At 46.1% G+C, this 27751-nt stretch overlaps 1 protein-coding gene across 2 annotated transcripts; it reads right to left on the bottom strand.

Annotated features, from left to right (window-relative positions):
• Positions 1-98: 98 nt before the first annotated feature.
• LOC107075340 (myosin-7-like) lies at positions 99-20454 on the bottom strand. 2 transcript variants are annotated; one of them, XM_069188000.1, is made up of 38 exons: positions 20408-20454; positions 19210-19413; positions 18757-18900; positions 18243-18399; positions 17398-17425; positions 16912-17017; positions 16678-16770; positions 16454-16517; positions 16238-16336; positions 16054-16157; positions 15743-15881; positions 15441-15559; positions 14951-15100; positions 14550-14720; positions 14130-14439; positions 12178-12251; positions 11831-12036; positions 11625-11748; positions 11349-11485; positions 11009-11264; positions 10668-10910; positions 10396-10572; positions 10122-10267; positions 9949-10039; positions 9478-9867; positions 9242-9368; positions 9042-9160; positions 8756-8952; positions 8382-8565; positions 8112-8277; positions 7873-7997; positions 7420-7728; positions 7098-7301; positions 6719-7015; positions 6376-6480; positions 5636-5731; positions 5393-5527; positions 99-380 (listed from the first exon to the last, which is right to left on the bottom strand). In XM_069188000.1, the coding sequence occupies exons 2-38, from the start codon at positions 19402-19404 to the stop codon at positions 114-116; spliced, it is 6054 nt and encodes a 2017-aa protein (XP_069044101.1). In that variant the 5' UTR covers positions 19405-19413; positions 20408-20454; the 3' UTR covers positions 99-113. The 2 variants fall into 2 exon arrangements, with proteins under 2 accessions (XP_069044101.1, XP_069044102.1); XM_069188001.1 differs by lacking the exon at positions 99-380 and adding an exon at positions 4245-4376.
• Positions 20455-27751: the final 7297 nt, after the last annotated feature.

The following is a 27751-nucleotide window of genomic DNA, read 5'->3' as shown; positions in this document are numbered from 1 at the left end:
ACGTCCCTCTGCAGTCTTGTCCCACTGGGACTGGACAAGACACACACCTCTGCACGTACCCCACAGGTATCTAGTTTTATTTTCAAGAGCAAGCAAGTTACATAGTTGTGATTTTATGTCACAAGAAACCTAAGAATCTGTGTAAAGCACAGCAAGTATGAGACAAGGACACAAACTAGTTTTGAGCCACTCCAAGCACATGGTGCTGTCATGTGACATCTGTTAGAATCTGCCCCCCCTTCCCATACTGCAACCTCCTTACCCCCAGCTCTGCTGTTTTCTTTGCATTGTCCTCCAGGACAAATATAACTCTGTGAAATTCCCGTCTCCCTGGACCCGGCAGACAGCTCACGTTGTGGATTAGCAGCAGCAGGTGAGTCCTGCAAACAGAAGTTTACGTTAGATGTGCAAAGAGTCGAACGCACAGATTCCAAGAGAGTCGCACAGCGCCTTCAGCGGTGCTGCATCACACTTCCAACGCCGGGCCTTCCACACAGCGCGCGTGCTCGAGGGCAGGAGCTACAAAGAGACGAGGGGAAAGGTCAGAGATGAAACCAGCTCGCATGTGGTTTCCGCTGGAAGCTGAGACCCTTGACTTTGCCTGGGTGTTAATTCACGCTCAATCCCCGAGTGGGGACGTGACAGTAAGTGCACGGGAGATTAGATGACACCGCAGATCAGTGACAGGATGTGAGACAATGTGACCGTCGCGGTTCCGCGGGGGCTCGTTCCCTCCGCCACCCGTTCTGTCCTGTAACGCCTGGGGGGCGAACCCGGGTCTCCGGCGTAACGCAACAGGGAACCAGCCGCATGAGCTAAAGGAGACCCCCCCCAGCCCAGGCAGCTGAGGACCCTGCTACGCGCAGGGAGGGCGCTGACGTGACCGTATCCAAACTAGCTCTGCTGCAAGGTCATTAGTGACACTGCATTGGTAGTAATGGAAATGGAGCCAACAAATGACTCTTCCTCTGAAAGGCCTCTTGAGCTGACCTGAGTAAGGACAGGTGCAGGCTCCTGTATTAGAAGCAGGCTGAGGCCCGGGCCTCGAGAGCACGTGAGCCACAGGCCCTCCTCTGACCGGGGGTGGTGTCCGCCGGGGGCACGCGGTCGGCAGGCTTGACAGGCGTGAAGCGCGTCTGGACACGCATCGGCAATAAAATCTATTCCAGATCCGCGGATCTTGAATGTTGGGCGTGCCTTTCCATTAACATGCCCTGAAACAGTGCAGGCGGGGTGTCAGAGGGCAAAGACCAAAGATCCGCCCTACAGAGCGAAGACGAGATCTTCACGTGATGTGTGCAGGTGGCAGAGGGAAAGCAGAACGTGTCTGCCTGGCCTCTGAGACATTTCGACTGAGTGTCTAAGAATCCCTAAAAACCAGCATGCAACCCGTTGTGTCCCCACTGATGTCAGAAACGTACAGCATGTGGCTCATTTTATTATCTTCATCTTATTCTGATTTTTTTTCCTGCTTATTTCGAGCGGAAACAGAGACAAGAAATACCACACCCAGAAAAGGACAAAAATCACATACATCATTCTTTTTATTCATCATTTTCTAACTGCTTTATCCAATGCAGGGCCACTGAGTACAAAGCAGGGTACCCCCTGGACAGAGGGCAATGAACCCACCAGCATGTCTTTGGGCTGTGGGAGGAAACCCATGCAAACACAGGGAGAGCATGCAAACCCAGGGCCCCAGTGCTGCAAGGCAGTAGCACTAACCACTGCGCCACCCTGCCACCCGTAAAAATATACGTTCTAAACACTGTAACCCATCTGCAATCTGGAAGTACTGCGCAGGTACGGTAGAAATCGCTCTTTCCCGGAGTGACGGAGGGCTGGCGGGGGGGGATCAGAGAGGGAGTGTGCTGGGAAGAGGAAGCGCAGTGCGATTATCACAGGATCACGGAGGGACTTCTCCTCGTCTCCTCTCCCGACTCAGTGAACACATCCAGGGCCTCTCCGACCAGCCGCGGGGCCAGCACCTCTTTCCCGCCAGCGGTCAGGAATGCGCTCATTAAGAAGAGCTTTTCCAGGCTCCGGGTAAGCGCCTGTGAGTAGCGAATCCTTCGCGACACACGCCATGCTCTCTTCACCCCTTGAAGTGCCTTTATTTTTGGCCCTCCCTGGACGGCAGTGTAATCTCGATCTGCACGGATAAAGCCAGCTGTTGAATGGGGGATAGGGCAGTGGAGTCCACTGGGCTGTTCCCCGCTCTCCTTGCCTGTGTGGCAGGAGTGCATACCACCGCTCTGGGCTGGCAGGGGGGCCCCGAATTCGCACAGTACGGGGGCCCTTACTGTGCTTGTGTGCCCGTCTCCCAGCCCTGTCGCCTCCACGGGCTTCACACACTTCGGGAGAATTGCACATCTGAGGCCGAGCTGAAGTGTAAGACCAAACTGAGACCTAAGTGCGTTTCAGAAAACATATCTTTTTTTGAGGATTTGGAAGATAGTGTTTTCGATAAAGCTGGGTTTCCTGTTCAAGAGATGTTTGCTGTGAGCCGCTTACTCTTGTAGTTTACAAAACACTGGCAGTGTGTGCAGCAGTGTAACGAAGAGCACACGGAGCGCCTCTGTCCTGGTCAGTTCGGTGAACTGGGTGTGGTTCAGCTGTGTGTCCACTCAAACGACTTTCGAGCTACCTGCCAGGCTGTGAATGTGGCAGCAACGCTCTGGATCAAGTCATCCCTGATCGTGGCTGTGGTTTCAGAGCTGTGTGTTTATCCCCTGCCACGGGGTGTTACAGTTTCAGCTCTACGGATCACATTTTAGTTTGTGCACATATCCCAGAAACATTGAGTTACAGAAAACTGATACGCATGAGACTGTCTGAAGACTAAATAAGTATAAAATCACAGACTCACCACGGAAGGGGTTTAAATTAATGTAAACAGTGACTTTTTGCAAAATACACTATTGATTGGCATCGAAATAAAGATTTTGGAGACGCTGCAGTATTATCCAAATATACAGATGACCCCTTTCTTATGAAGTATTTGAAACAACGGATATACCTAGCCACTACAAATCAGGGTAGAGCAGCTAACTGATTTCTTATTTGTGGATGTCCTGAAAGTGGATGGAGACTGAATTTGAGACGAGATCTAAACACATGTGATGAGATGCCGATAAATTGCATGTTCCTAGGTTTCTGAGATTTGAATGCAAGTATTTTCCCATCAAAGCCATGTGTGCTGATCGGTAATGTTCCCGAGTGTAAAAGTAAAGCAGGTTCCAGCAGTGAACCCTTTTACAATGTTAAATGAATTTGAAGTAGCTGTATTTGGAGGGTCATTCTAAAGTCCCAGTACTGTACAGTTGGGAGGTATGGTCTAGAAGGGTCAGTTGTTTTATGTTTTGCCTCCAATACCTGCTACAGGCACCATGTAAACCCCATCATCAAAAATACAGTTTTACTCTGTTATACTGACAGAGTGTACACCGTTTTCCATTGTGCGCCTGTTTCCTAACAACATCATAAAGAATTTGAATCATTCTAGGCTATAGATATATTCTAAATTGTTTGAGTGATCACCCTTTGTAAACTTTTGTCTGTCTTCAATGGTATTGACAGGCTGACCCTCCTCTTTGAGGATAATTCTGTATCAGACGTATTTTACTGTTCCTTCACAGACTACAGACCTGCCCTGGCAGAACACAGACAGTCCAGCTTTGACATGCGCAGTGCAGTCAGAGGGCTCACAGTCCATCAAGCATGTATGAACTATCCAATTGCTCCTGGGACATTCACACACAACGTATGATTCACAGACGTTAACTGGATGGTACTGTAAATTTAGAAATTGGAGATTTTTTACAAGCACAGTTTTTCTGGTGCAGCATATATTCTTGCACCTTGTCCCTGTACGTACAGTAGTAAGAGGCAGGTGATGGTGAGAGTGGGGTGGCTTGGTGGCTGGAAGGTTGCTGGTTCGGATCCTGGGGCCAGCAGAGGAATCCTACTCTGTTTGGCCCCTGAGCGAGGCCCTTCACCCCAGCTGCTCCAGGGGTGCTGTATAAATGGCTGACCCTGCGCTCTGACCCCCAGCTTCTCCCCCTGTCTGTGTGTCTCCTGGAGAGCAAGCTGGGGTCTGTGAAAAGACACATTCCTGATGCAAGAGATCGCACAGGGCCAATAAAGTGATGTGATCATACTTGCTGGGAAGACCTTCACTTTTTACAGAAGAGTGCTAGGGTGTCTGTACAATGACACAGATACATGTTCTTAAACACACTTGATCGTTTTGAAACCAGTTTTATTCTACAGAATTAGAGGAAGGGCAGAGAGAAAGCAGAGGGGGACTAAAGCACAGCAGACTAGAGGTTTTCAGAAAGGTCCTTCTGAGAGCTTCACTCTTCATCATGCCCTTTCTGTCAGGGAGAGAAGGAGAGTTGGAGAATCAGAGCACGGGCAGAAAGAGAAAGGTTTAGAACATGGTTTTATCACAAGTTTCACAAACATTTCCACACCTCAGTTTAGAGCTCAATCAAAAGCCACAATTATAAAATTAGAATGAAACTCTCAACATTCTCAGAACACAATATAGGTCAGTTAAATGTGGGATAATAGTGGAAAAAGAAAGGGTTTTATCCCAAAGGACTATTAATTAATTTCTGCTAAGGCCCTAAAATATTGGTAAACATTTCAGACATTAACACGGAGACAGAGCACAGTGCAGCATTGGCACCAAACAGTGTGAAACAGGAGTGTGAGCAGGGAAGCAGAGCCCAGAGCAGTGTGCTAGAGCAGTGTCTAACAGAGCACTGCAGTGTACCACAGTGGGGTACAAGACAAGGCCAAAGTATCAGTGGGATACTGGGATATATAGAGACTATACTACACTGATAGGCTGAGAGATCTGGACCTTTTTAGTCTTTTACAGAGATGACTATGAGGGGATCTGATTTAAAATCCGCAAAACCACTGACATTTAAACCAAAACCAGAGGGCACAAGTGGAATCCACACAGAAGTGCATTTAGATCTGAAAACAGGAGGCCATACTCTACACACAGGATGGTGGGAGTGTGGAAGAAGCTACCCAGCCCTGCCGTTGAAGCCAGTACCCTGAGGTCTTTCAAGAAATATCTAGATGAGAGTCTGGGATCAATGAAGTGCTCACTATCAGAGAGCTAGAATGGATGATGGCACATTGTAGCTTTTCTTACTGTATACAGTATATAAGTATTTTCAGTGTTTATTTTTTGTCAGTTGACAACCCTTTCAACATACTTGTGGCCAATTCTGTTTCCCAGTTAATACACAACCAATTTTTGCTTTTCACTTTTGACTTCACTTCAAATCTCAGCTCATTATTCCCTCAGACAGGTCTTAAAAGTGACAATGATCAGCACAGTGGTGAGCTCTCAGGCGCTGGGGTCACTGACCTTGGAGCCCACATCACGGGTCTTGGCACGCAGCTTGTTGACCTGGGACTCCGCAATGTCAGCCCTCTCCTCGGCCTCGTCCAGCTCGTGCTGCAGCTTGCGGAACTTGCCCAGGTTGGTGTTGGCCTGCTCCTCCTGACACAGACAGACACACAGCAGCACAGCTGGGCGTCAGCCCTGAGACTCAGGATGAAACACTGAGGCCTGTGTGTCGGTGTGGGGATGGTGTTGTCAGATACTTACAGCCTCCTCAGCAGCTCTCTTGTAGGATTTCACCTTCAGCTGCAGTTTGTCCACCAGATCCTGCAGGCGGGCCATATTCTTACGGTCCTCCTCCGTCTGTGACACATTGACAGTCAGACACACGATGAGTGTTACTCAGGACACACAGCACTGTCACCACACATACAGGGATTCAAAACAGGCAGAAAATTCACAATCCAGCACAATAAAATAACATATAAAAGACACAAAGAGGAAACAGTTACACAGGACAAACATAGTAACATACAGTACAGTCAGATACAGAGATCACACAGATATGGTACAGTCACACACAGCTCACACAGATACAGTATACTCAGAGACCACACAGGTTCAGCACAGTCACACAAAGGACACACAGATACAGCACAGTCAGAGACCACACAGATTCACTACAATGTCACACTGGTCACAGAGATACAATATAATGAGACCACACAGATTCAGCACAGTCACACACAGGGCACACAGATACAGCACAGTCAGAGACCACACAGATTCAGTACAGTGTCACACTGGTCACAGAGATACAGTATAATCAGCCCACACAAACTGAATACAGTGTCACACTGGTCACAGAGATACAGCACAGTCAGACACAGGTCACACAGATTCACTACAGTGACACACAGGTCACGCAGCCTCAGATATACTGCTGTCTGAGGTGCCGTCAGCACAGGATGGTATAAATGGGAAACTGACAGAAGAATAGAAGGTACCTGGTAAGTGAGCTCCTTGATACGTCTCTCATATTTTCGAACACCCTTCACAGAGTCAGTGCCCTTCCTCTGCTCAGCCTCCAACTCATTCTCCAGCTCCCTCACCTGCAGGGTTAATGACGTTAACATGAGTTCTTCTTCTCTCTCATACTGTGTTAATTCAGACCTCTCTATGTAAAAATAGAATATATCTGCAGTTAAACTGCTGATCCGCTATTGTAACAAAGGGTGATCGAATTCTGGGGTATAATATGCAGGGGTACCCAGAATTTCACCAGGCTAACTTAGAAATTCATCCTGATTACATCTCCACACAACAGCGTGTGAACTGTCAGACACTCACTCTGGCCTCCAGCTTCTGGACTTGCTTCTTGCCACCCTTCATGGCGATCTGCTCCGCCTCGTCCAGACGGTGCTGCAGGTCCTTGATGGTCTGCTCCATGTTCTTCTTCATGCGCTCCAGGTGAGCGCTGGTGTCCTGCTCCTTCTTCAGCTCCTCTGCCATCATGGCAGCGTCAGTGATGGCCTTCTTGGCCTTCTCCTCTGCATTCCTGCACTCCTGCACAGCCTCCTCCACCTCCGTCTGGAGCTGGGACGTGTCGGCCTCCAGCTTCTTCTTCTGGCTGATCAGGCTGTTGTTCTGCCACAGGGAAAGAGGGGTGAGCGTGAGGCTCTACACTTGGAGCCCACACTGTGCGGAAGAGCCTACAGGATGACAGTACCTGGGAGTGCAGCAGCTGCACCCTCTCGCTGACGTCCAGCAGCTCCTGCTCCGCCAGCTTGCGGGCTCTCTCTGTCTGCTCCACCACCGAGCGCAGCTCCTCCAGCTCCGCCTGCAGCAGGTTGTTGCGTCTCTCCACAATGGCGATGTTCTCCTTCAGGTCATCGTTGACACGGAGGGAGTCGTCCAGCTGCAGCTGAGCATCCTGGGGGGGAAAGAGCTCAGATTAATGACATTACTTTACTAGTATTCTGTGACACTACAGAATAAAATGAAATTTTACATCTGAGATTAATTTTAGTAATGAAAGTAAAGGTTGTCACCTTCAGATGGGAGTGCAGGCTCTTCAGCTGTTTCTGGGCTTCTGCCGCCAGCCTGTTGGCCTGGCTGAGCTGGATCTCCATCTCATTGAGGTCTCCCTCCATCTTCTTCTTTATTCTCAAGGCCTCATTCCTGCTACGTATCTCTGCCTCCAGGGAGGTCTGCAGCGAGTCCACCACCCTCTGGTGGTTCCTCTTCGCCTGCTCCATCTCCTCGTCCTTCTCAGACAGCTTGCGCTCAATATCGGCCTTGATCTGGTTAAACTCCAGCTGGGCTCTCAGGATCTTTCCTTCCTCGTGCTCCAAAGAGGCCTGTCAAGAACAACAGAATTCACTGATTAATGCAACATCTATCGATTGGGTGAATGTATAATGAAGGACTTGGTGTATCAGGGTGTAGACACGATGTCTTTCACATGTAATTTGCATAGTCCACACTGAGAGTCAGTCCCTCACCTCTGCCTCCTCTAGAGCAGCTTGGATCTCACTCTTCTCCTGCTCCAGCTGCTTCCTGGCTTTCTCCAGTTCATGGATGGTCTTGCCTCCCTCACCAAGTTGCTCGGTCAGGTCAGAAATTTCCTCTGGGAATCAGGAGGTCAAGAGGTATGTCAGCATCTTTATGGATTCCATTCTGATAGGAAACACAGGTTTATTCACCCCCAACATGTCTGTGAAGAGCACATAGCACGTCTCACCTTGCAGGTTCTTGTTCTCCCTCTTCAGAGTCTCCAGGTGCTCCAGAGACTCCTCATAAGCGTTCTTCAGCTTGAAGAGCTCAGTGCTGAGTGACCTGGCCTCCTTCTGGGAGCCCTCCAGCTCACTCTGTGACTCTTCAAACTTCTGCTTCCACTCGCTCAGGATCTGGGGGGATCAGAACAGACCATTGGAAGCACATTGAACACAGGGGCTTCAGAGAGGCTCATTGAGGTCTCCCTCAGATCACTCAGACCCATGTCCAGTGGTACCTTGTCAAAGTTCCTCTGTTTCTTGTCCAGAGCAGCAGCAGCTGCATTAGACCTCTCCAGATCCACCATCAGATCTTCGATCTCATTCTGCAGACGGTGTTTGGTCTTCTCCAGGGAGGAGCATTTAGCATTTACAGCCTCCACGGCCTCCTCTGCATCCTGCAGCCTCTGAGCCAGCTTCTTCCTGGGAAGGAGGAAGGTAGGGAGAGACAGGATTCAGGAAGGATTGGAGCAACTTTGTTAAAAGTGTGTCTTTGATCGCTAAAATTAAATATTTTTTAAACCCTGCATAATAATATATTATCATTTATAATGTCAAAAATTATTTTGACACAACAATGTGTAATTATATTGGGATTTCAACCCATTCTTACTTTGCATCCTCCAGCTCCTCTGTCCTCTGGATGGCATCAGTCTCGTATTTGGTTCTCCACTGAGCCACTTCAGCATTGGCCTTGGACAGACTGCGCTGCAGCTCAGCCTTGGCCTCCTGCTCCTCCTCATACTGCTCCCTCAGCAGGTCTGCATCATGGCGAGCAGACTGCGTTGCGTGGGCCAGCGCATTCTTCGCCTGAGGACACAGAAACACACAGAGGACATCAGAGTCTGGGCACAGAGTCCTGCTTTAACACACTATGGGGAAAATAGCCAAGTAATTACCTTCACTTCCTCTTCCAGTTGTCTCTTGAGGTCCTCAATCTGCTGGGTGTAGGACTGCTTGCCTCTAGTCAGCTGGGAGACTAGAGACTCCTTCTCTTCCAGCTGCCTGGACAGCTCCCCTAGTATGACAACACAGTGGATAAGAAACTGGACTGTTTCAAGGACTGTCTTCAAAATTAATATTCAATGAACATGCCTACCATTCTCAGTCTGCAACTTGGCTTTCTGCATAGTAAAGTCATTGATAGCACGCTGGCTTTCTTCAGACTTGGTCCGGTACTCATTCATCTGGTCTTCCAGAGTCCTGCACATCTTTTCCAAATTAGTCTGAAAGAGGTAAAAGAACTTGCATGTATGTATTTATGCCTCCAGTCAACCTGGAATAGTCCTATAAGTGACTGACTGACTTCCACATTGAGCTGAGTCCCCAGTTTACCTTGGTCTTAACGATCTGCTCCATGTTGGAGACCACATCATCCAGCTCCAGCCTGAGCTCGCTCTTCTCCTTCTCCAGCTTCTGCTTCACCCTCTGCAGGTTGTCTATCTGCTCACCAAGGTCTGCCACACTGTCGGCATGTTTCTTCCTCAGTGTGGAGGCTGTGGCCTCATGCTGCAGAGTGGCCTCCTCCAGGTCTCTGCGCAGCTTCTGGAACTCAGCCTCCCTCTTCTTGTTCATCTCGATCTGGGCAGAAGTGGCCCCTCCAGCCTCCTCCAGCCTCTCGCTGATCTCCTCCAGCTCCCGGGACAAGTCTGCCCGCTGCTTCTCCACCTTAGCCCGGGCAGCTCTCTCAGCCTCCAGCTCCTCCTCCAGCTCCTCGATGCGAGCCTGGAACAGGGAGAATACAAGCTCATATTTCAGCTCTTGATAATGAGCTACAGCCTCACTGAAACTAGAACATGAAGTCACCTGAAGTTCCTTCAGTTTCTTCTGGAGCTGAGCTGCCAGGGCCTGTTCATCCTCTATTTTGCTGTTCAGGTGGCTGATATCAAACTCTTTCCTGACAAAAACAGTAGTATGACTCATATTAAATCATCTTTTTGAAGTGAAATCAGTTTTAAAAGATTTGTGTTTACTCTTACTTCTTAAGCTTCTCCTCCAGTTGCTGCTTGTCGTTCTCCAAGTCCATCACACACTCCTGGGTCAACTTTAAGTCTCCCTCCAGCTTTCTCTTGGCTCTTTCAAGGTCCATTCTTATCTTCTTCTCCTGTTCCAGGGACCCCTCAAGCTGATGAAATAAATCACAAGAGCCATCTCAATTAAGATCAGATATTGCACTTTCCAGTGTTTATGAGAGGAACCTCCAGAAGAGAAACCCGTGTAGTCAGCAATGTGAAGTAAATCTGTGTGACTCACATCGTCGACTTGCTGCTCCAGCTTGGCCTTGGCTTTGGTCAGCGTGTTCACTTTGTCCTCCTCACTCTGCAGGTCATCCAGAGTTTGCTGGTGAGCTTCCTGCAGAGCCTTCTTCTCCTTGGTCAGCTTGGCAATGATCTCATCCAGACCTGCCATTTCTTCAGTCAGGTTCTTCACCTGTTAGCACAGAGCAGGGACTCAGCAGACTGTGGGAAAGACACACAGACAGAAGAGCAACAGGCAGACACACTGAGAGAGTGTTGCAGGCTGACCTTGTTCTCAGTGGCATGCTTCTCCTTCTCCACTTTGGCCAAGGTGAGCTCCAGATCATCAATGTCCTTCTTCAGCTCAGAGCACTCGTCCTCTAGTTTTCTCTTCTTGGCAGTCAGCTCTGCGTTCATCTCCTCCTCATCATCCAGCCTCTCTGTCAGCTCCTTCGCTTTGGCCTCCAGCTGGATCTTGTTCTTGATCAGTTGTTCACACCGTTCCTCAGCATCGCTAAGGTTGTCTTGTTCCTGTCAATAAAATATTCAATGCCATTTGTTAAGGATGCAACAGGAAGACTTTTACAACAGAATAGCATGTTTAACTTATACTTGATAGAAGATCATACAGATTGAACTTGCAGCTGCAGGTCATTCTTCTCTTGGAGAAGAGAGACCATCTTCTCTTCCAGCTCCTTCCTGCGGGTCTCAGATTTGGCATAGGCCTCTTTGAGCTTCAGGAACTCCTCCTTCATGTTGGCCATCTCCTTCTCAGCCTCTGCAGACTTCAGCAAAGGCTTGATCTTGAAGAAGAGCTTCATCCAAGGCCAGTTCTTCACACCCATGAAGGCTCGAATGTTCCACTGGATCACGAGCAGGGAATCCCTGCAGGTTATAAATACAATGTTCATGAGGGAATAATATGTTTCACTCAATTACAGGTTATCTATGAAATATTGATATCCTTACTTGCGCTCTACGATCTTGTGGTACTCAATTCTTGAGAGAAGACCCCGGGACCTGGCCTGGATTCCAGTGATGATGAGAGACAAGCGTTCATCTCTCATCTCCTCCAGCTGACCCAGCAGACCAGCCTTGAAGAACACCTGAGCAAGAGTTGAAAGGAACTTTAATATTGAGATCTAAATTTCTGTATACTGTACTTGTATTTAGTTAATTAGCTCTACATACTCATAAATAATCTACTGTAAAGAGTATTTGTTTGTGACGGGTTCTAATCTTTACCTTAGTGTGTCCAAATTTGCACTGATCATGATCGATGTCCAGTGACGCCAGTAGTTTCTCTGCTCCCTTCTTGCTGTCTATGAACTGGCCTTCAGGGATGGCAGATGGGTTCAGGATGCGGTATCTGTGAAGGCAGCAGACACATTTTGAGAAGGCATTCGAAGGCTGTATTAGGAGATATTAGTCCTGGATAGAGTGACTCCTACCTCTGTTTGAAGTCCCCGTACAGGATCCTGTTGGGGAAACCCTTTCTGCAGATCCTGATGCCTTCCAGCACACCATTACAGCGCAGCTGGTGCATCACCAGAGAATTCTCCATGGCTCCTGGAGTCTTGGTCTCATTGGGGATGAGACAGCGCACAAAGTGAGGGTGGGTGGACCTCAGGTTTGTCATCAGCTTGTTAAGGTTCTCCTGGGGATAGTAAAGTGCTTTTGTAAATCAAAGCCACACAAAATAATTCTAAACAGAACACACAAGTTACACCACAGATATCTGTGATATTTCAAGACTATTGTATGGTAGGCTCCAGGTTTTGAAGTCATAATCTCTCACCCTGTGCAGAGCAGAGACAGTCTGGAAGGAAGAACCCTTCTTCTTTCCTCCTCCTTTTCCTTTGCTATCTTGAGCTGGTCATGAAATAAAACACAGTTTAGATTTCCAACATCAGGCACTCATAAAACACCTTCATAACGTTTTTCGATGTAAGATGACGATTAACACATTTCATGCCCTTGAATCATTGCCGTCTATTTCATTTGATAAAAAAAACAAAAATAGAAAATTTGGATCATTGATACCCATCACATACAGTACACCTTGAACACTGAGCATGTATTAAAATCCTTAGATAAAAACAGGATTTTGAACATCTGTTGCTGCCATCAGTTTCTGTGCCCCCTCCCTTAAAAAACATTCTATTCTCCATTCTCCATTCTCCATTCTCCATTCTCCATTCTCCATTCTCCATACTCCATACTCCATACTCCATACTCCATCTGTGAGCAGCATTCATCTGCACTCTCAGGTCACCTTTCATGTCCCAAAAGACTGAGGCACAACACACACACACACCTGCTGGTAACAAAAATGTATTCCAAGCATAAAAGACTCATATTACAGTAATATCACTTTCATTAAAATAATAATAATAATAATAATAATAATAATAATAATAATAATAATAATAATAAACTTTATTTTATATAGAGCCTTTAAAGGTGGCTTCTCAAAGAGCTTTACAGGATGACAATAACAATAAATAAGAATACAACAATAAATAAGGAGAATACACAAGATAAAACACAATTACAATATATAGAGGAGACTGTGGATGGTGGTACTAAGAAAAGCAGAGGGGTGAAGAATGGAACCAGTTAAGTAAAGGCTTTTCTAAAGAAGAGGGTTTTGAGTCTGGATTTGAAGTTTAGAGAAGGTGACTCTGATATCCTTGGGCAAAGAGTTCCAGAGCTTGGGGACACAACAGGAGAAGGCCCTGTCACCCATACAATGTAGACGAGCTTGGGGGGACAGTAAGGAGAGCAGAATTTGAAGAGCAGAGGTTGCGAGGTGGGGAGCAGGGCGATAATAGTTCAGACAGGTACTGAGGTGCCAGGCCATGCAGAGCCTTATAGGTGAGCATGAGGGTTTTAAAGTCTACACGTTTAACGTCTAACCTATTAGTTTCTTTGTTTTCAAACTAATGAAACGTTTCCTCTCAGATATGTAACCAACATTTTAATCATTTCTAGCCCACTGGTATCTTATAATATATCCCATTCTTGGGTAAATAAAAATACCCTTTTGGCATCAGGGCTGGGACTCTGTAGATAGACCTGAAATCTTTGACATATCAGGTGTGTCTGTTTCAGTAAGTAAGATTATTCCTCGATCAATTCATGGTTCATGTGTGGTAAAACATATTTATCAGTGTGAAAGGATTGCCTAAAGATTCAACACAATTTCAAACAGACCGTCCTATTCAATTTCGCAAAGCAGGTCAATAATACCCTTTCATCACTTGCACTATATAGCTGCATTAATTAGTGGACTAGATAACTGGTGTAGGATTAGTAGGCACATTGTCACACGGGTGCAGTTTAGTTTTTTTAGTTATAAAAAGGGCATACACAGTGATAGTGGTATACGTTTTAGGGGTCACAGTAAGTGTTTAATGATATGTGTGAAAACGTCTACAGTTAAATTGATTTAATATCTTTTATTAGATTTCTTCAGGTCTTTGTGCATTTTAATATGCTTAGGTCCTGTGAACCATGTTATATAGGTTGGGGCCTACCACATCCAGAATTCCGAAAATTACTTCAGAACTGGTACCCTTTAGATTGGCTCACCTGAGGTTGTCTTTATTAAGGAAACTTTTAAAACTTTTTCAAGCTAAATTCCCCTGTGTACAATTTCTGATGGCAGGGCTTAGTCTGCCATTTTTCTTCAGAAACTATTACTTTGTCTGCACCGGACATGGGGTGAGACGGCTGTTGTGGGTTTACCTGAATCTGCACCGGCATAGTTGGAGAACAGGTTGCTGAGCAGCTTGACAGAAGACTTCTGGTACAGCCCCACCACTGTCTCATTCAGGGGGTCCTTGTTCTTCTCTAGCCAGCCATTGATGTTGTAGTCCACGGTGCCAGCGTAGTGAACCAGGGCAAAATGGGCCTCTGGTTTCCCCTTGACAATCCTGGGTTTATGGAAGTTGTTGGATTTTCCCAAGTGGTTGTCATACAGCTTGGCTTTAAAGGTGGCGTCACTGGCCTTGGGGAACATGCACTCCTCTTCAAGGATGGACATGATACCCATGGGCTGGAATGGAAGGAACAGGTGAAACACTTTGTTATTGTTGAGAAAGCTGGGTGATATGGAAGCAATTCTAATTTCTCTTACCACACATTTAACCTATATCTATGGCCCACCTTCTCGATGAGGTCAATGCAGGCCTGCAGGTCCATGCCGAAGTCAATGAACTCCCAGTCGATCCCCTCCTTCTTGTACTCCTCCTGCTCCAGCACGAACATGTGATGGTTGAAGAACTGCTGCAGCTTCTCGTTGGTGAAGTTGATGCACATCTGTTCAAAGGTGTTGAACTGCAAGAGAAAGAGATCACATGAAATTGATTATTTAGAAATTGTTTAGTAATGCTAACGCATCTCAGGTAAAAAACCATGGGGTTCTATGTGAGGAACCTTGAGTTACTAAACATCAAGAGGGTCCACATTAGTCGAAGTGCACTGTTGAGAATGTTTCGTTTTCTAGATGTTTCTGCATAGTTCTGTTAAAAAAAATTATCAGAGAATTGCAGCTTTGCAAAACCTACATCAAAGATCTCGAACCCGGCAATGTCTAGCACACCGATGAAGTACTGGCGAGGCTGCTTGGTGTCCAGGGACTGGTTGATTCTCACCACCATCCACAGGAACATCTTCTCATACACTGACTTGGACAGGGCACCAATGGAGTTGTACACCTGGAAAAATATGAAGAACAGAGAATCATGGAGGCAAGTGGCCAGGAGCAAGTATTCTGTAATTTGCTACCATAATAAAATAAACATCACTCTATCATACTTGAATAGGGTACAACCATAATGAAATAGTATATACATATTAATAACATGGTCCCTTGGTACGGTGCTTGAACCCATGAATGCATCAAATCAATGAGATGTACTATGAATCTACTACTGATGTACTACTACAATACTATGAATCAGATAAAATGAAATGAAACTTACTTCATAACATGAGTTAACAACTTTATGAACTTCTTCCTTGCTGTTGTTGATGATCATTTAAGAGAACACTGACCTGTTGGACATTCTGCCCCTTGGTGACATACTCATTGCCCACTTTGACCCTGGGGTGACACAGACCCTTCAGGAGGTCAGCAGAGTTCAAGCCCATCAGGTAGGCTGCCTTGTCAGCATCTGGGAAAGCAGGAGAAACATTATCTTAAAGAAACTCTACCATAACATTTATTCTTGGGATGAATTCTGCTTCCTCATAAATTAATTTCTAAGACAACCTTCATGCATCAGTACCACTTGGCCATAACACAAAACCTTTCTGAGAAACATGTAAATGGGAAAATAAGGAAAACTCAGGCCTACCCTCAGTGCCGTCAGACTCTGCCTGCTCCTCTCGCTGCTTCTGCTTGAACTTCATGTTGCCGAAGTGCATGATGGCTCCAGTCAGCTTGTAGATGCTGTTCTTCTCATCCTGAGTGAAGCCCAGCACATCAAAGGCGCTCTGCAGGACAGGAAAAGTTAGGTGTTGCAGCATTCTACTCTATTCATGTTTTCAACAATTAAGAACACTTTCTCAAGAAGATAGGTGAAACATAGCTCAATCTACATCACATTGTTGAACATTAATACATAATTCTTCCTCAATGTCATATTGAGTTAATCTTGTCACTCACGTCTGTGGCCATCAGCTCATCAGCATCATCAATGGACGCCACTGTGGTCTCTCCTTGGGAGATATAGGTGTAGTCATAGGGGTTGTTGGTGATGAGGAGCATCTCTAGAGAAGAGAAAACCCAACTGTCAGTCCAGGTGCTGGTGAGTCTCTGCAATTCATGCTCTATAGACTGCAGTACTGACCCAGCAGCTCTGGCTTCTTCTGGGACAGGATCTGGTAGAAGATGTGATAGTCTCTTTCAGCCTTGAGCTGGAAGGTCACACGAGACTTCTCCAGCAGATCTGTGAAGATCAACACAACGCAACAGATAATTTCGGAACAACTATTTGAAATGTTATTACATAAAGAAAATATGGTGCAAAATATTTTTTCAAATTTAAATAAAGAGACTTCCTTACAGGTCTCAATGTCTGCAGAAGCTAGTTTTCCACTGGCTCCAAAGTGAATTCGGATGAACTTGCCCTAAATCGGTGAGAAAAACCCATAAAATATGTACAAAGGATGCCATCTATTTGAATTTAAATCAATTGTTGTCATGCAACAATGAACTTTTCTATCCAGTGTTAGTGAATGGTCTTCAAAACAGTTATGATGTTAGGTATCCTTAATGTGGGGTACTCACGAATCGCGAGGAGTTGTCGTTCCTCATAGTCTTGGCATTGCCAAAGGCCTCCAGGGCTGGGTTGGCCTGGATGATTTGATCCTCCAGGGTGCCCTGGAAGCAAACACATGTACAGACTGAATGTTTGCGCCAGTGAAACCTGTCAGTGCTGGAACTGAGCTCACACATAGCTGTATTCCTGACAACCCTGCACTGCAGGATAACACCAGGATCAGAACCAGGATCCGGACCCACCTTGTTAGCGGCTGCTGAGTCCTTTTTTCCCCCTGCTGCTGCAATGCTGGCGAAGTACTGAATGACCCTCTTGGTGTTCACAGTCTTCCCAGCACCGGATTCTCCACTGGGGACACATTGACGACAACTGCTCAGGCTCCAACCATTCAATCAGCATTCAATCCCAGATCTTTTCAGTTTTCACTAGTGGTTTGGTTTTACATCACTAAAGTTTGGGAAATATTATATTATTATTATTATTATTAGTAGTAGTAGTAGTAGTAGTAGTAGTAGTATAAATAGTAAATTAATGGAATTTTGTGCGGGAGAAATGTGTGCAGTCTGAGCTCTCCATTTCTGGGGAGCCAAGTGGCCAGTGACACACAGAAAGGCATCTAGCCTTTCACTACTGTCTGGGTTTGCGAACACTTTTACAGACCACAGCACATTACTGATGTACTGGAGTCTGGACCAGCAATAATGGACAATGGTCAATTAAAGACTTACGTGATCAGGACAGACTGGTTTTCCCTGTCTAAATAAAAAAGAAGAAGAACTGTTAAAACTTCTTGTTTTTGAAATTAAAATAAACAGTAGTTTAGTAATTCTTCATTCCCAGGAATGCTAAATATTTTCAAACTTATACAGATGGGGTAATGGGGGGTTGTGTTTTTCATTGTATGCCCACCCAAGTAAGAATCACCAGCAGTGTCATGTGATATTGGTTCACTTTTCAAGACTCGTACTGCATAGACAGGATGAGAAAGGGGCGACCTACTCTTCCAAAGTAACACTCATTCTTCTGATACAATGCATGTACTGCAGTGTGTCACATATTCCACTACAGACCTGTAGTTGCCCAGGAGGTCACAGGAGTTTGTCAGAAAGCCAAGAGTAGCCCTGGCCAGCTAATGGCAAAACTACAGCAGTGGTGCTCAAACAATTGTGAGCCACTGTTTGGAGAATCCTGGTCACAGCCTGCTGGAGACGAGACGGCAAGCTCAAATCCCAGGGCTCAACCTCCATTCGATGCAAGCCCCTTTAATGCTTGAGTCACTCAGGAGTTCCAGATTCATGTGTTTTGTGTCTGTATAGTTTGTGCACTTCCTAATTACACCCTAGTCTTGCACAGCTATCTTCACGACGTTGAGCCCTTGGTTTTTTCCCTACAAAGGAAGTGATGTAGTTTTGAGGACGTCAGGAAAGAAAGTAAAATGGAGGCACGACATGAAATTCCAGTATCGTATGTGCCTGGTATTACCATATGTGTGGAGGTAGTGTAGAACGTGGTACTTCTGTGGTTAATCAATAAAACGATTCACTCTCGAGAATCCCAGGGTTTTAGTGCCCACCTGCCAGCATGTACTGATAGGCGTTGTCAGAGATGGAGAAGATGTGGGGAGGAGCTTCTTGCCTCTTCTTGCCTCTGTAGGCAGCAACAACAATAGAGTCGTACACAGGCAGCCACTTGTAGGGGTTGACAGTGACACAGAACAGCCCAGAGTAGGTCTGCAAGACAGAAGCAGCACCCAGGGGATTACACAGGCTCTACAATCCTAGCTTAAAATACTACATTCTGCAACTGCACTGTGTCTTCGTAAGAGGAAGAATCAGGTATGTGTAACCATCAGTTGTATCTATAACAACCTTCAGTGGTGGAGACCAGTTTCAATGAATTGGAATGTGTTCTTCACATTCTGTCAGGTGGAACAAAGGTGACCTGAACTAAAAGATTTTAAAAAAACACATTATGATGAAGAAATGTATACATATAAGCTGGTAAATTCACTTTTGACATGAACTGTGGTGATCAGAAGTTTCAGCTCTTTGCTCTCTGGGTATAGTGGGTGAGTGAACTCTACTCACGTAGATCATCCAGGCTGCGTAACGCTCTTTGAGGTTGTACAGCACAGCGGGCTCGTGCAGGAAGGTGAACATGACCATATCTTCGATTTTATCGAACTTGGGTGGGTTCTGAGGGTGGGCATCAGAGGATTTTACTGTGATCGTCTGGAAAACAGGGAACCAACAAAGCTCTCTCTTACATCGGCACAGCTGGTGATAGCAGTATCAACACACATTGAAAATTGGGACTAATGAGATGGCACATCAAACATCTTCGTCTGTCAAAGCGGATGTTACAGATCATTGTTTGATGACTAGCCATGTCTAGAACACTACACAGATTTAAGTCACAACAGAGTTACAACTCTAAAATCACAGGAGTATCTCTACAAAGCTACAGATACGGATGTAAAAGAGTCTAAAATGGAGTGAGCTAGAGCAAATGACTGGCAGCTCCACGTGCAGGTTCAGTACCTTGCCTGCCTCCGTCTCAACGGTGACTTTGTCCCCGTCGCGACTGACGATCGACGCCTTCACGTACTCCTCCACGGGGTCGGGTATGAAGCACTCCTTCTTCATGTCGAAGGGGCGAGTCTGAGCCTCCAGACGCTCCTTCTCCGACTTGCGAAGGAAAGTGGCAGCGGCCCCGAACTCCGACATGTCAGTCATGGCTTATACCTGCGAAAACAGCACTGCATCACTACTATGCTCTTTCCCAGGGAGCCTGTGTTAAGCAGTGTCAAGCCTGTGAGTTGGTGTTCTGCGGCCTCTGTTAAAGAGCTTATAGGCTCCGTGTGGCTTTACACGGCTTCACTGCAGGTAAGGATATTGTGAGAGTGCAAAACAGCACCCTCAGTGGAAAACAGTTTTTCCAGCAGGCTAGGACGGAACTGATATTCAGAACCTGAAAGAGAAATAACCATCCATCCACGTTCCAACCGCTTCATCCAGTTCAAGGTCGCTGGGGAGCTAGAGCCGGGCTCAAGGCAGGATACACTCTGGATGGGACACCAATGCCTCACAAGGCACAAACACACAGACACACACACATTCGCACCAGAACAGAGCAAAGTTTCCCAGAAGCTATTTAACGTACCAGTATGTCTTTGGGCTGTGGGAGGAAACCCACAAAACATAAGGAAAACATGTAATAGGTTTATTCCATGCTGAAAAAAAAGAAGAAAGAGCACACAACGTTTCGGCCGTGAGCCTTCTTCAGGTGTGTCACACCTGAAGAAGGTGACACACCTGAAGAAGGCTCCACGGCCGAAACGTTGTGTTCTCTTTCTTCTTTTTTTTCAGCATGGAATAAACCTATTACTTGTTCCTTTGCAGCCTACGCATGCTGACGCAGCTACCCACCTGAACTACATAAGGAAAACATGCCAATTCCACACAGATATTAATCCCAAACAGCAATGGTAACCACTGTGCTACAGTGCCACCCAAGGAAAAGAACACTTTTTATTAGTATTTTTTCATGTTTATTACAATGAGGTTTTACACAAGAAAACTTAAAAGTACTCCCTGCTGTACACAGCAACCCTTCACCTCACTGACAAGTGGTTATCAAAACAGGTTTCAAAACAGCTCTGCAAGAGAAAAAGACTGCTCTGTGGCATAAGGTAACCTCCTAGATCCAAGAGATTTTAAAATCAGTAGCCAGTCTTACCTGGTGTTGTGTCGTCCAACACTGAAGATCAGCAGAGTTCCCTGAGCCTGAGAACACACACACACAGAAAGACAGTGAGTCTCTTACATGAACATTTGCCTTTTCCCCTCGATTTCAGTGGCTCTGCCTTTCACAGGCAGATTCGCCAGCAGATGGCAGCACAGCAGAGCTTTGACTCAGAAGCAGCAGCAGGTCCACTCACTGCTTACTGGGTGTTAGAGCTGTGTGTGGAAAAGGCTGGCAGAAAAGAGGTTAGAAACCACAGCTCCACAGTGGGATCTGCACACTGTTGTGTATATTAGAAGTATATTCATTCGAAGCCTGAGTGAGCCCTCCCCTAATAACAGCCCGCCGTACATACCTTCAGCCACTAACATCTCGCTGTCCAGTCCCTGCTTCTCTTTATAAAGGAAGCAAGCCCCCCCACATTTGGAAGTGGCATTTCAGAAAGCCGTAAAAGCATTGTGTCACAGACAGGAGGGGCCATGAATGTTTCTGTGTACCTATGAATGTGTTTTATGTGTATGTGTTTGCATATAGCTCCGTATAACGTGTCACTGTAACCGACGATGTTTCAGTCCTTAATAGGTGATTGGTGCCAAGTGATTATTTCATTAGGGCACAAGGGGAGGGCACAGAGGACCTAGTAGCTGCCAGTAGCAACAAGAGAATGTACTGTTCAGAACCAAAGGAAACAATAGATCAGACAAATGGCTTCCAATAATAAAGAGGACATTTATTGGATAACCTTGAGCATGAACTACTTGACAATGAGAGAAGCGGGGATCTCTGACAGAATGTGCTGGCTGTAGGGGTGGGGGCTGGGTTTGTCAGGAGGATCATTCAGGGGCCAAGAGACCGCCTCAGTGCTGAAACGATGCCGGGCTGAGCGCTAACGCCGCGGCCGCAAATGAGAGACGGAATGAGATGAGCTGAGAGCCTCTCTCAAAGTGTCCAGGTAGAGGCGATATTCCGATTGTGGCCAGTCCAGCACATGCCTCAGACGCTAAAAGACAATGCATACAGTGTAAGATGTGAAAAAATAAACCTGTCATGTTCTAAATATTAAAAGTAAGGGAACAGGAAAAGACAAAGTATGGTATCTCAGGCATCATTAGTCACCATTCGTTTAGAAAAAGCAGATCTTGCTTAAATTAGCCAGTTATTCTTCTTTGAATCAAGCAACCACAGCATAGGATTCAGGTCATAGGATAAGATATTACATTTTTAATCTTGCTAACTTCCACATCAAAGAATAATTATCACACTGAAAGTTACAGACATGACAACATCATGTATGCAACGGCGAATGCTGAAGAAGCTGCAAAGGAAATTGAAGAGGACTCGGCAAACACCCAGCAGATTATATTTAATGGAACCAAGTGCAGAACGTTAAATGCAGGCAGCAAAAAGAAACTGCAGTGTTTTGGGAAGGTGGCCTCACCAAACCAGTAGACTGCAATTTTGAGGATTCTAAGTGGGTGACAAGCAGGAGTCTGAGCTGAATAAAGCGACAATACAATCATTAGACATGCAGTCATTTCAAAAGGTGCCACATCTTGGGAAAGCTCAAGGCATTCTCAGAGGCTTCCAACAAGGTGATCCACCTGGACTTGCAGTCCAGTGTCGTGCACAGGAAGATACAGACGGGTGAAACAATGTCTCCAGCTGATCCTCTGTGTAGTGGTGCAGACAGGCTGGCAAGCATCACGCATTACCCAGGTTTGTGGTGGAGGATGAAGCGTGTGCTATCTTACATACTGTATAAAGCACTTCAGGATCCTTTTTCATCCTTTGGTGGCGAAAAAGTGCTACCTACCTACACAGGAATTATTATTCTAATTGTAATAACCCCAGCTGTGGTGGATGGGATTAATGGTTAATTGGCGTCTGGGAAAACTGGCCCTGGTCGACTCACCTGCAATGGCTACAATCTTAAGGGGAAGAGACATGCTGAAGGCCTGTCAGCCACAGGCTCGATAACAACAGAGAAAGACATATCAACATTCAGCCCACTCCTGGAGCAAAGCTCCTACAGAGCTACTATTCCTGAGGAACACATAGTACAGCAGCTTTCACGTGGCTAAGTGAAAGAGAAGGCAGGGAGACTTGATTCCAGTATTCAGACTTCTTAAAGGTACTAACAAATTCAACCCAATAGAGAACAGTAATACACAAACAAAATCAGAAGTTCCCTTCGAGGACTGAGGCACTCTGATACACAGACTGACGTGGGAGTCTGGAAGAAGCTACCTTGCTGAAGCGGACGCCTGGCTCCCATCAGGAATTGTTTGGACATTGTTTGGATTAATTCAAGGACAAGATCCTTGAATTAATTACCCACTGACAGCCAAGTGAGCCAGACAGGCTAAATGACCTCTTCTCATTTGTGACAATTCTAAGGTATTTAAACTTTTCTGTCTTAATTGATATAATGTGTAAATTACACCATTCCCTTCCCGATCACCCTTATCCAAACCACTCCCTTGACAAAGGTCTTCCAGTGTATACAATGGGAATGGAGCCTAACTCTAGCAGAACGCGGTCCCTTAGTTGACCACATAACCATGAGGCTGGTTTTGGAGGAAGGCAATATATGAAAACAATAAAAACGGCATAAAAGGGTAAAAAAACAAAAACATCATCCAAGGAAAGTGAGGTTAGGATTTTTTTTAAAAATGTTCCACCCCTGAAAGGGCTGTGCATGGTGCAGAAGGAAGGTAGGATTTGTCAAGATGGCTCAACTACATTCCCCAGAAGGCTGCTGGGCATGCTCTACTGCCTGCCATCACTTGTCCAGTCCATTGGAGAGAATTTAAAGTCTCAGTTTTAAAGCTTTAAAAACCAGGAAACAGAGGCTGCCAGCATTCTGCATCTGCTGGAAGACTGGGAGGTACTGTACTGTACTGTACTGTACATCCACTCAGATTCGTGCCAGTTATGGAGCATCAGTGGAAGAAGTCAGAATGAGAAGCCGAGCGAGGTCAGGAGGTCGGAGCTCGGGAACCCCGAATTAACGTCACAAACGGAGAAGGCAGATGTTTTTCAGATCAGGACTGAAAAAAAAACGTTCAGTGGCCCAGCTCAGCTCTGCCCGGCTCTAAATGGGGAAGGGCTGGAGGAGAAAGTTCAACTAGTGTTCTTAATGAACTACGTCTTGCAGTTTCTCACACTGTAAATAAATGATCTTCTTTTAGCTTTGAAACAGGCTCAGTGTGTCTGGGATTCAAGACATCCTTGACCCGCTGGGGCCAGTCTGGGGCCCTGCTGCTACAGTTTCTCCTGGTGCTGGACAGAATTGAAAGCCTACAGTCTCTTCTCCTGTGTTGAGATTCACATCTTTTACACCGAGAACGCAGCACCGCAGAGGTGATGGTGTGCTGACAAAAAGTTAATCTGTGGACTCACTGTGAAAGAAATACCACCCAGTGTCCAGCTCACATGTTTTTAAAGCGGCACTGTTAAAAACCTGACCTTAATAAAAATATTTCAGCATTACGGACAGCAACGGATGGAACCAAGTTGTTTTTGTCTTGTACTTAAAAACCGAACCAAACTGTGAGTGTCAAAGCAGAGTCAGTCCTTAATGAGTTTCTTTCCCTACAACAGGACTATGGGCTGTCTGAAATGACAGGCTAATTTCTTAAACCCAAGGATTAGTGAAGCAGATGAAAGAACTTGCTACCCTGCTGTAAGGAAGAGCACTGATGCCATGGCCAAGGACAAGGTCAGTGCTGGCCTGTTCTACATGGTGGGCTAGTAAAAACTCAGCGACCAGCTCATTCTCATCAATATGACATTGTTTCCTTCCCTTTATCCTTTGTACAAAGATAACCCTGTGAAATTCCTGCCGAGTGCCTCTCGCTGATTGAGGAGCACAGCTTGAGAGGCCTAGACATTATCTACAGCATTTGCACGGGATCAACAGCAACAGGTGACTCTCAAAGAAAAGGTCTTGTTATATTTAAATAAACAGCGTGAGGTGGACTGTGAATCGGTCACGTCCGGCTTGAAAAAAGAAACTTGATGCCGACAGTTTCTCAAGTACAAGAATAAAAATGGCCATAGCTACTTTTGAAATGGTCCCTTTCGTATCTTGGAGTTAGAGGTACAAAACGGTGTAATTCTGCTTTAAGGACGCAGTCCTTAAGAAATATTACCTTCCAGGGTTTCACATGTTAAATTAGATTCCATGTCAAAGTTTTCTCGTGGACATAAATTGTTTATTGTCAATGACAGAACCTGCCACTTAATGTGCTACAGCTCCTTCAGGTTCTCCACAGAGATCATTTCGTTTAAAAAGCGCAGGTGGTGAGACCCCAAAACGAAATACTAATAGATAAGAACATTTATGTGACGTAGCAGCCCAGAGAGTTTTGTGCCTTGTCCTGACTGTTTTTCCTCTTCTCTGAGGAGGATTCCCCTTGCAGCAGCAATACGCACGTGGTGCAATGCCGATGGGGAAATGCTGGGGTATGCCAGCCCAAGCTCTTCGCTTTTCCATCAGACACCCGGCAGCACCTATAATGCCTGCGGGTTTGTAATGACATCAGTGAGAGATCTGCTGCTCCTCTGATGGACACGGACTCCCCTGTCAAACTCTGTGTCACACGCTCAGTGCCTGGGTGTGCTGGCGGGCCGGCTGAAAGAGCCTGTCTGCCCATTCTCATTATTCCTGTGCACTACAGGAGTCAATGTCAGCGGAGACATAAAGAAAGAATTGGGCTTGCCAAAACCAGCGAGAACTAAGAGGGAAAATAACAAAACGACTGTGTTTCTTCTTTCATGTTTGGCGCAGATTATCAATGATCTAAAACTGGACTTTCGTTACGCAGAGATGCCTTTGAAGTCATCTCTGCGGACTGAGACTAAGAACGTAAAACGTCAGTATACTTGTGACAGTGTATTGTCCACAGCAGGGTGAACACTGCTGAAGACTGCACGAACAGGCCACAGTCCGGGGTGCCATTCAGGGTATGCTCATGACAGTGCCATTGTGTAGGAAAGAAAAGTGAGGTCACGATAAAGGCATTTTTAAACCAAGGAGAGGTGTGGTAAAGGATGAAACATATGAAAGAAAACCATGACAAAGCAAACTAAACGCCTATAAGTGTGAAAAATTAAAGGGAAAAACTCCATAACATATCTGAGAGCTTTACAGGGTAATCTCTTGTGAGTGGGGTGATGAATTTTAGAGCAGAAACTCTGCAGGTGTCAGGTTTCTGTATTCCAGCCCATTATTTAAGTGCCACAAGTGAACAATATAATCAGTCTAATAAAAGGGCCACTCTCATATTCCTGCTTTTGTCTTATTGCTTTGCCAAAGCGCACCGTACCCACACCTATCACAGCACAGACAGGCTTACAGACCCTCGCAGGGGTTTCTGTTTCAATGACAATTAAAATCCGTTACAAAAATACCCCAGGCATGCTTACATCTCTACAACCATGAGGTGTCAGGAAATTGTAGCAGATGCTAGCCTTCTGTCAGGCACTTGCTTATTCATGGACACGGAGTCCTTGACAGTCATCTCAGTCAGATCCTCTGTACCAGTGTGTTGTCACACCCATGGCATTTCTGTGTGCGGAGCCTGCAAGCCTCACCGTGCCAGCTCATACTCTGTCCCCTTACACAGAACCCTTCTGCTGTTCTGACCATGCTGTGTCTGGTCCAGCTTTGTTTGACATGACTTACGGAAGACATACATAATGTATAAGTGGAAGTTTCTGGGACTCCAAATCATGATCCTCTTTTTCCTGATCAAGTCTTATTTTTTGGATATAATGAGGTTATCTTCTTTTATTAAGACTTTCCATCCATCTGTTTTCTAACCACTTCATCCAATTCACGGTTGCAGGGCAGCTGGGGCCTATCCCAGCAAGCAACAGGCGCAAGGTGGGATACACCCTGGGCAGGACACCAGTTCATCACAGGACAGACGCAAACATACACATTCACACCAGGGCCAGTTTTACCAGAAGCTAATTCACCTACCAGTATGTCAGGACTGTGGGAGGAAACTGGTGAACCAGTAGGAAACCCTGGAAGCATGGGGAGCACAAACAAACTCCACACAGGTAGCACCTTGGGGCTAAGATTGAACCCAGGGCCTGAGTACTGTGAGGCAGCAATGCCAACCACTGCGCCACTGCACTGTCCACTCAGACTTTCATGAAAATCTAATTAATTTAGGTCTACAACAAGAATACAGAACAAACTAGGGGGTTCAGGGGCTCAGGATCTGTGTCTGTGGCTGGAAGGTTGCCGGTTCAAATCCTGGGGCCAGCAGAGGAATCCTACTCCGTTGGGCCCCTGAGCAAGGCCCTTAACCCCAGCTGCTCCAGGGGTGCTGTATAATGGCTGACCCTGCGCCATGACCCCCAGCTTCTCTTTCCCCGCCTGTGTGTCTCATGGAGAACAAGCTGGGGAATGCGAAAAGACAAATTCCTAATGCAAGAAATTGTATATGGCCAATAAAGTGATCGTATATACAGGTCAGTCCACAGCAAGCACGCAGACCAGTAACACAGCCTGTCATGTGGGAACACCTGTTTCTCTCTCTGGCTACCACATGAAGGACAAACAGCAAGGGGAGATGTGCCCTAATTAGTATCTGTGCCCTCTCTCCTCGCTGTGCACAATGGAGCAACTTCCTGCAATAAATGTCCTGAGGCCTGAAGGTGACCTTGTCTGAGGGACAGCTGCCTATGCAGCACAGGCCAGTAGTGCAGTGGGCTGAGGGAGTGTATCCTTGCTATGTGGATCCGCACATACATTAAAACCTGTTTTTGACATCTGGATATTCTAGTGTAAGCATCTGTAAAGACAATTGTGTTGTAACAATATTCCTAGGTGGCAGCCTGAGAGCAATGAAGTGAGATCTGTTCCTGTACAGACACATCCACAAACATGCCCATAGGTGATCTCTGCTAAGGCATGAACTGCCATGACGTCTGGCTGTTTCCTCATTAACCTTCATAATAGCACGACTGAGCTAAAAATGACTCTGCCTATAGGGTTAATGGACACAGGTGCAAAGGAAAGACTTGGCCATGTCTGCTGTGGGTGGAGTGCTAAGGTCTTGTCTGGCAGTTACAACTGAGTCTCTATTATTTCTCACCGGAGATCCCGGCACTGGAAAGGTAAGGCTCATCTTCTGCTCTCTGCTTATCATTCACTCAGTGAAGATCGATTAGTGGCACACTGCTTAGCATGAAACACGCTGTAACAATAACATGGACAGCAGAATGTGAACCAGGCTTCCCCGAATCGCATGCAAACAGGCTCATTCTGCACTAGAAGCTCTGCTTTGCCATACTAAAATATGTCCCACCGAACGAACC

The sequence above is a fragment of the Lepisosteus oculatus genome, chromosome 4 (assembly GCF_040954835.1).
Source record: "Lepisosteus oculatus isolate fLepOcu1 chromosome 4, fLepOcu1.hap2, whole genome shotgun sequence".
NCBI lineage: Eukaryota > Metazoa > Chordata > Actinopteri > Semionotiformes > Lepisosteidae > Lepisosteus > Lepisosteus oculatus.
This window is presented reverse-complemented; position numbering and strand designations above follow the sequence as displayed.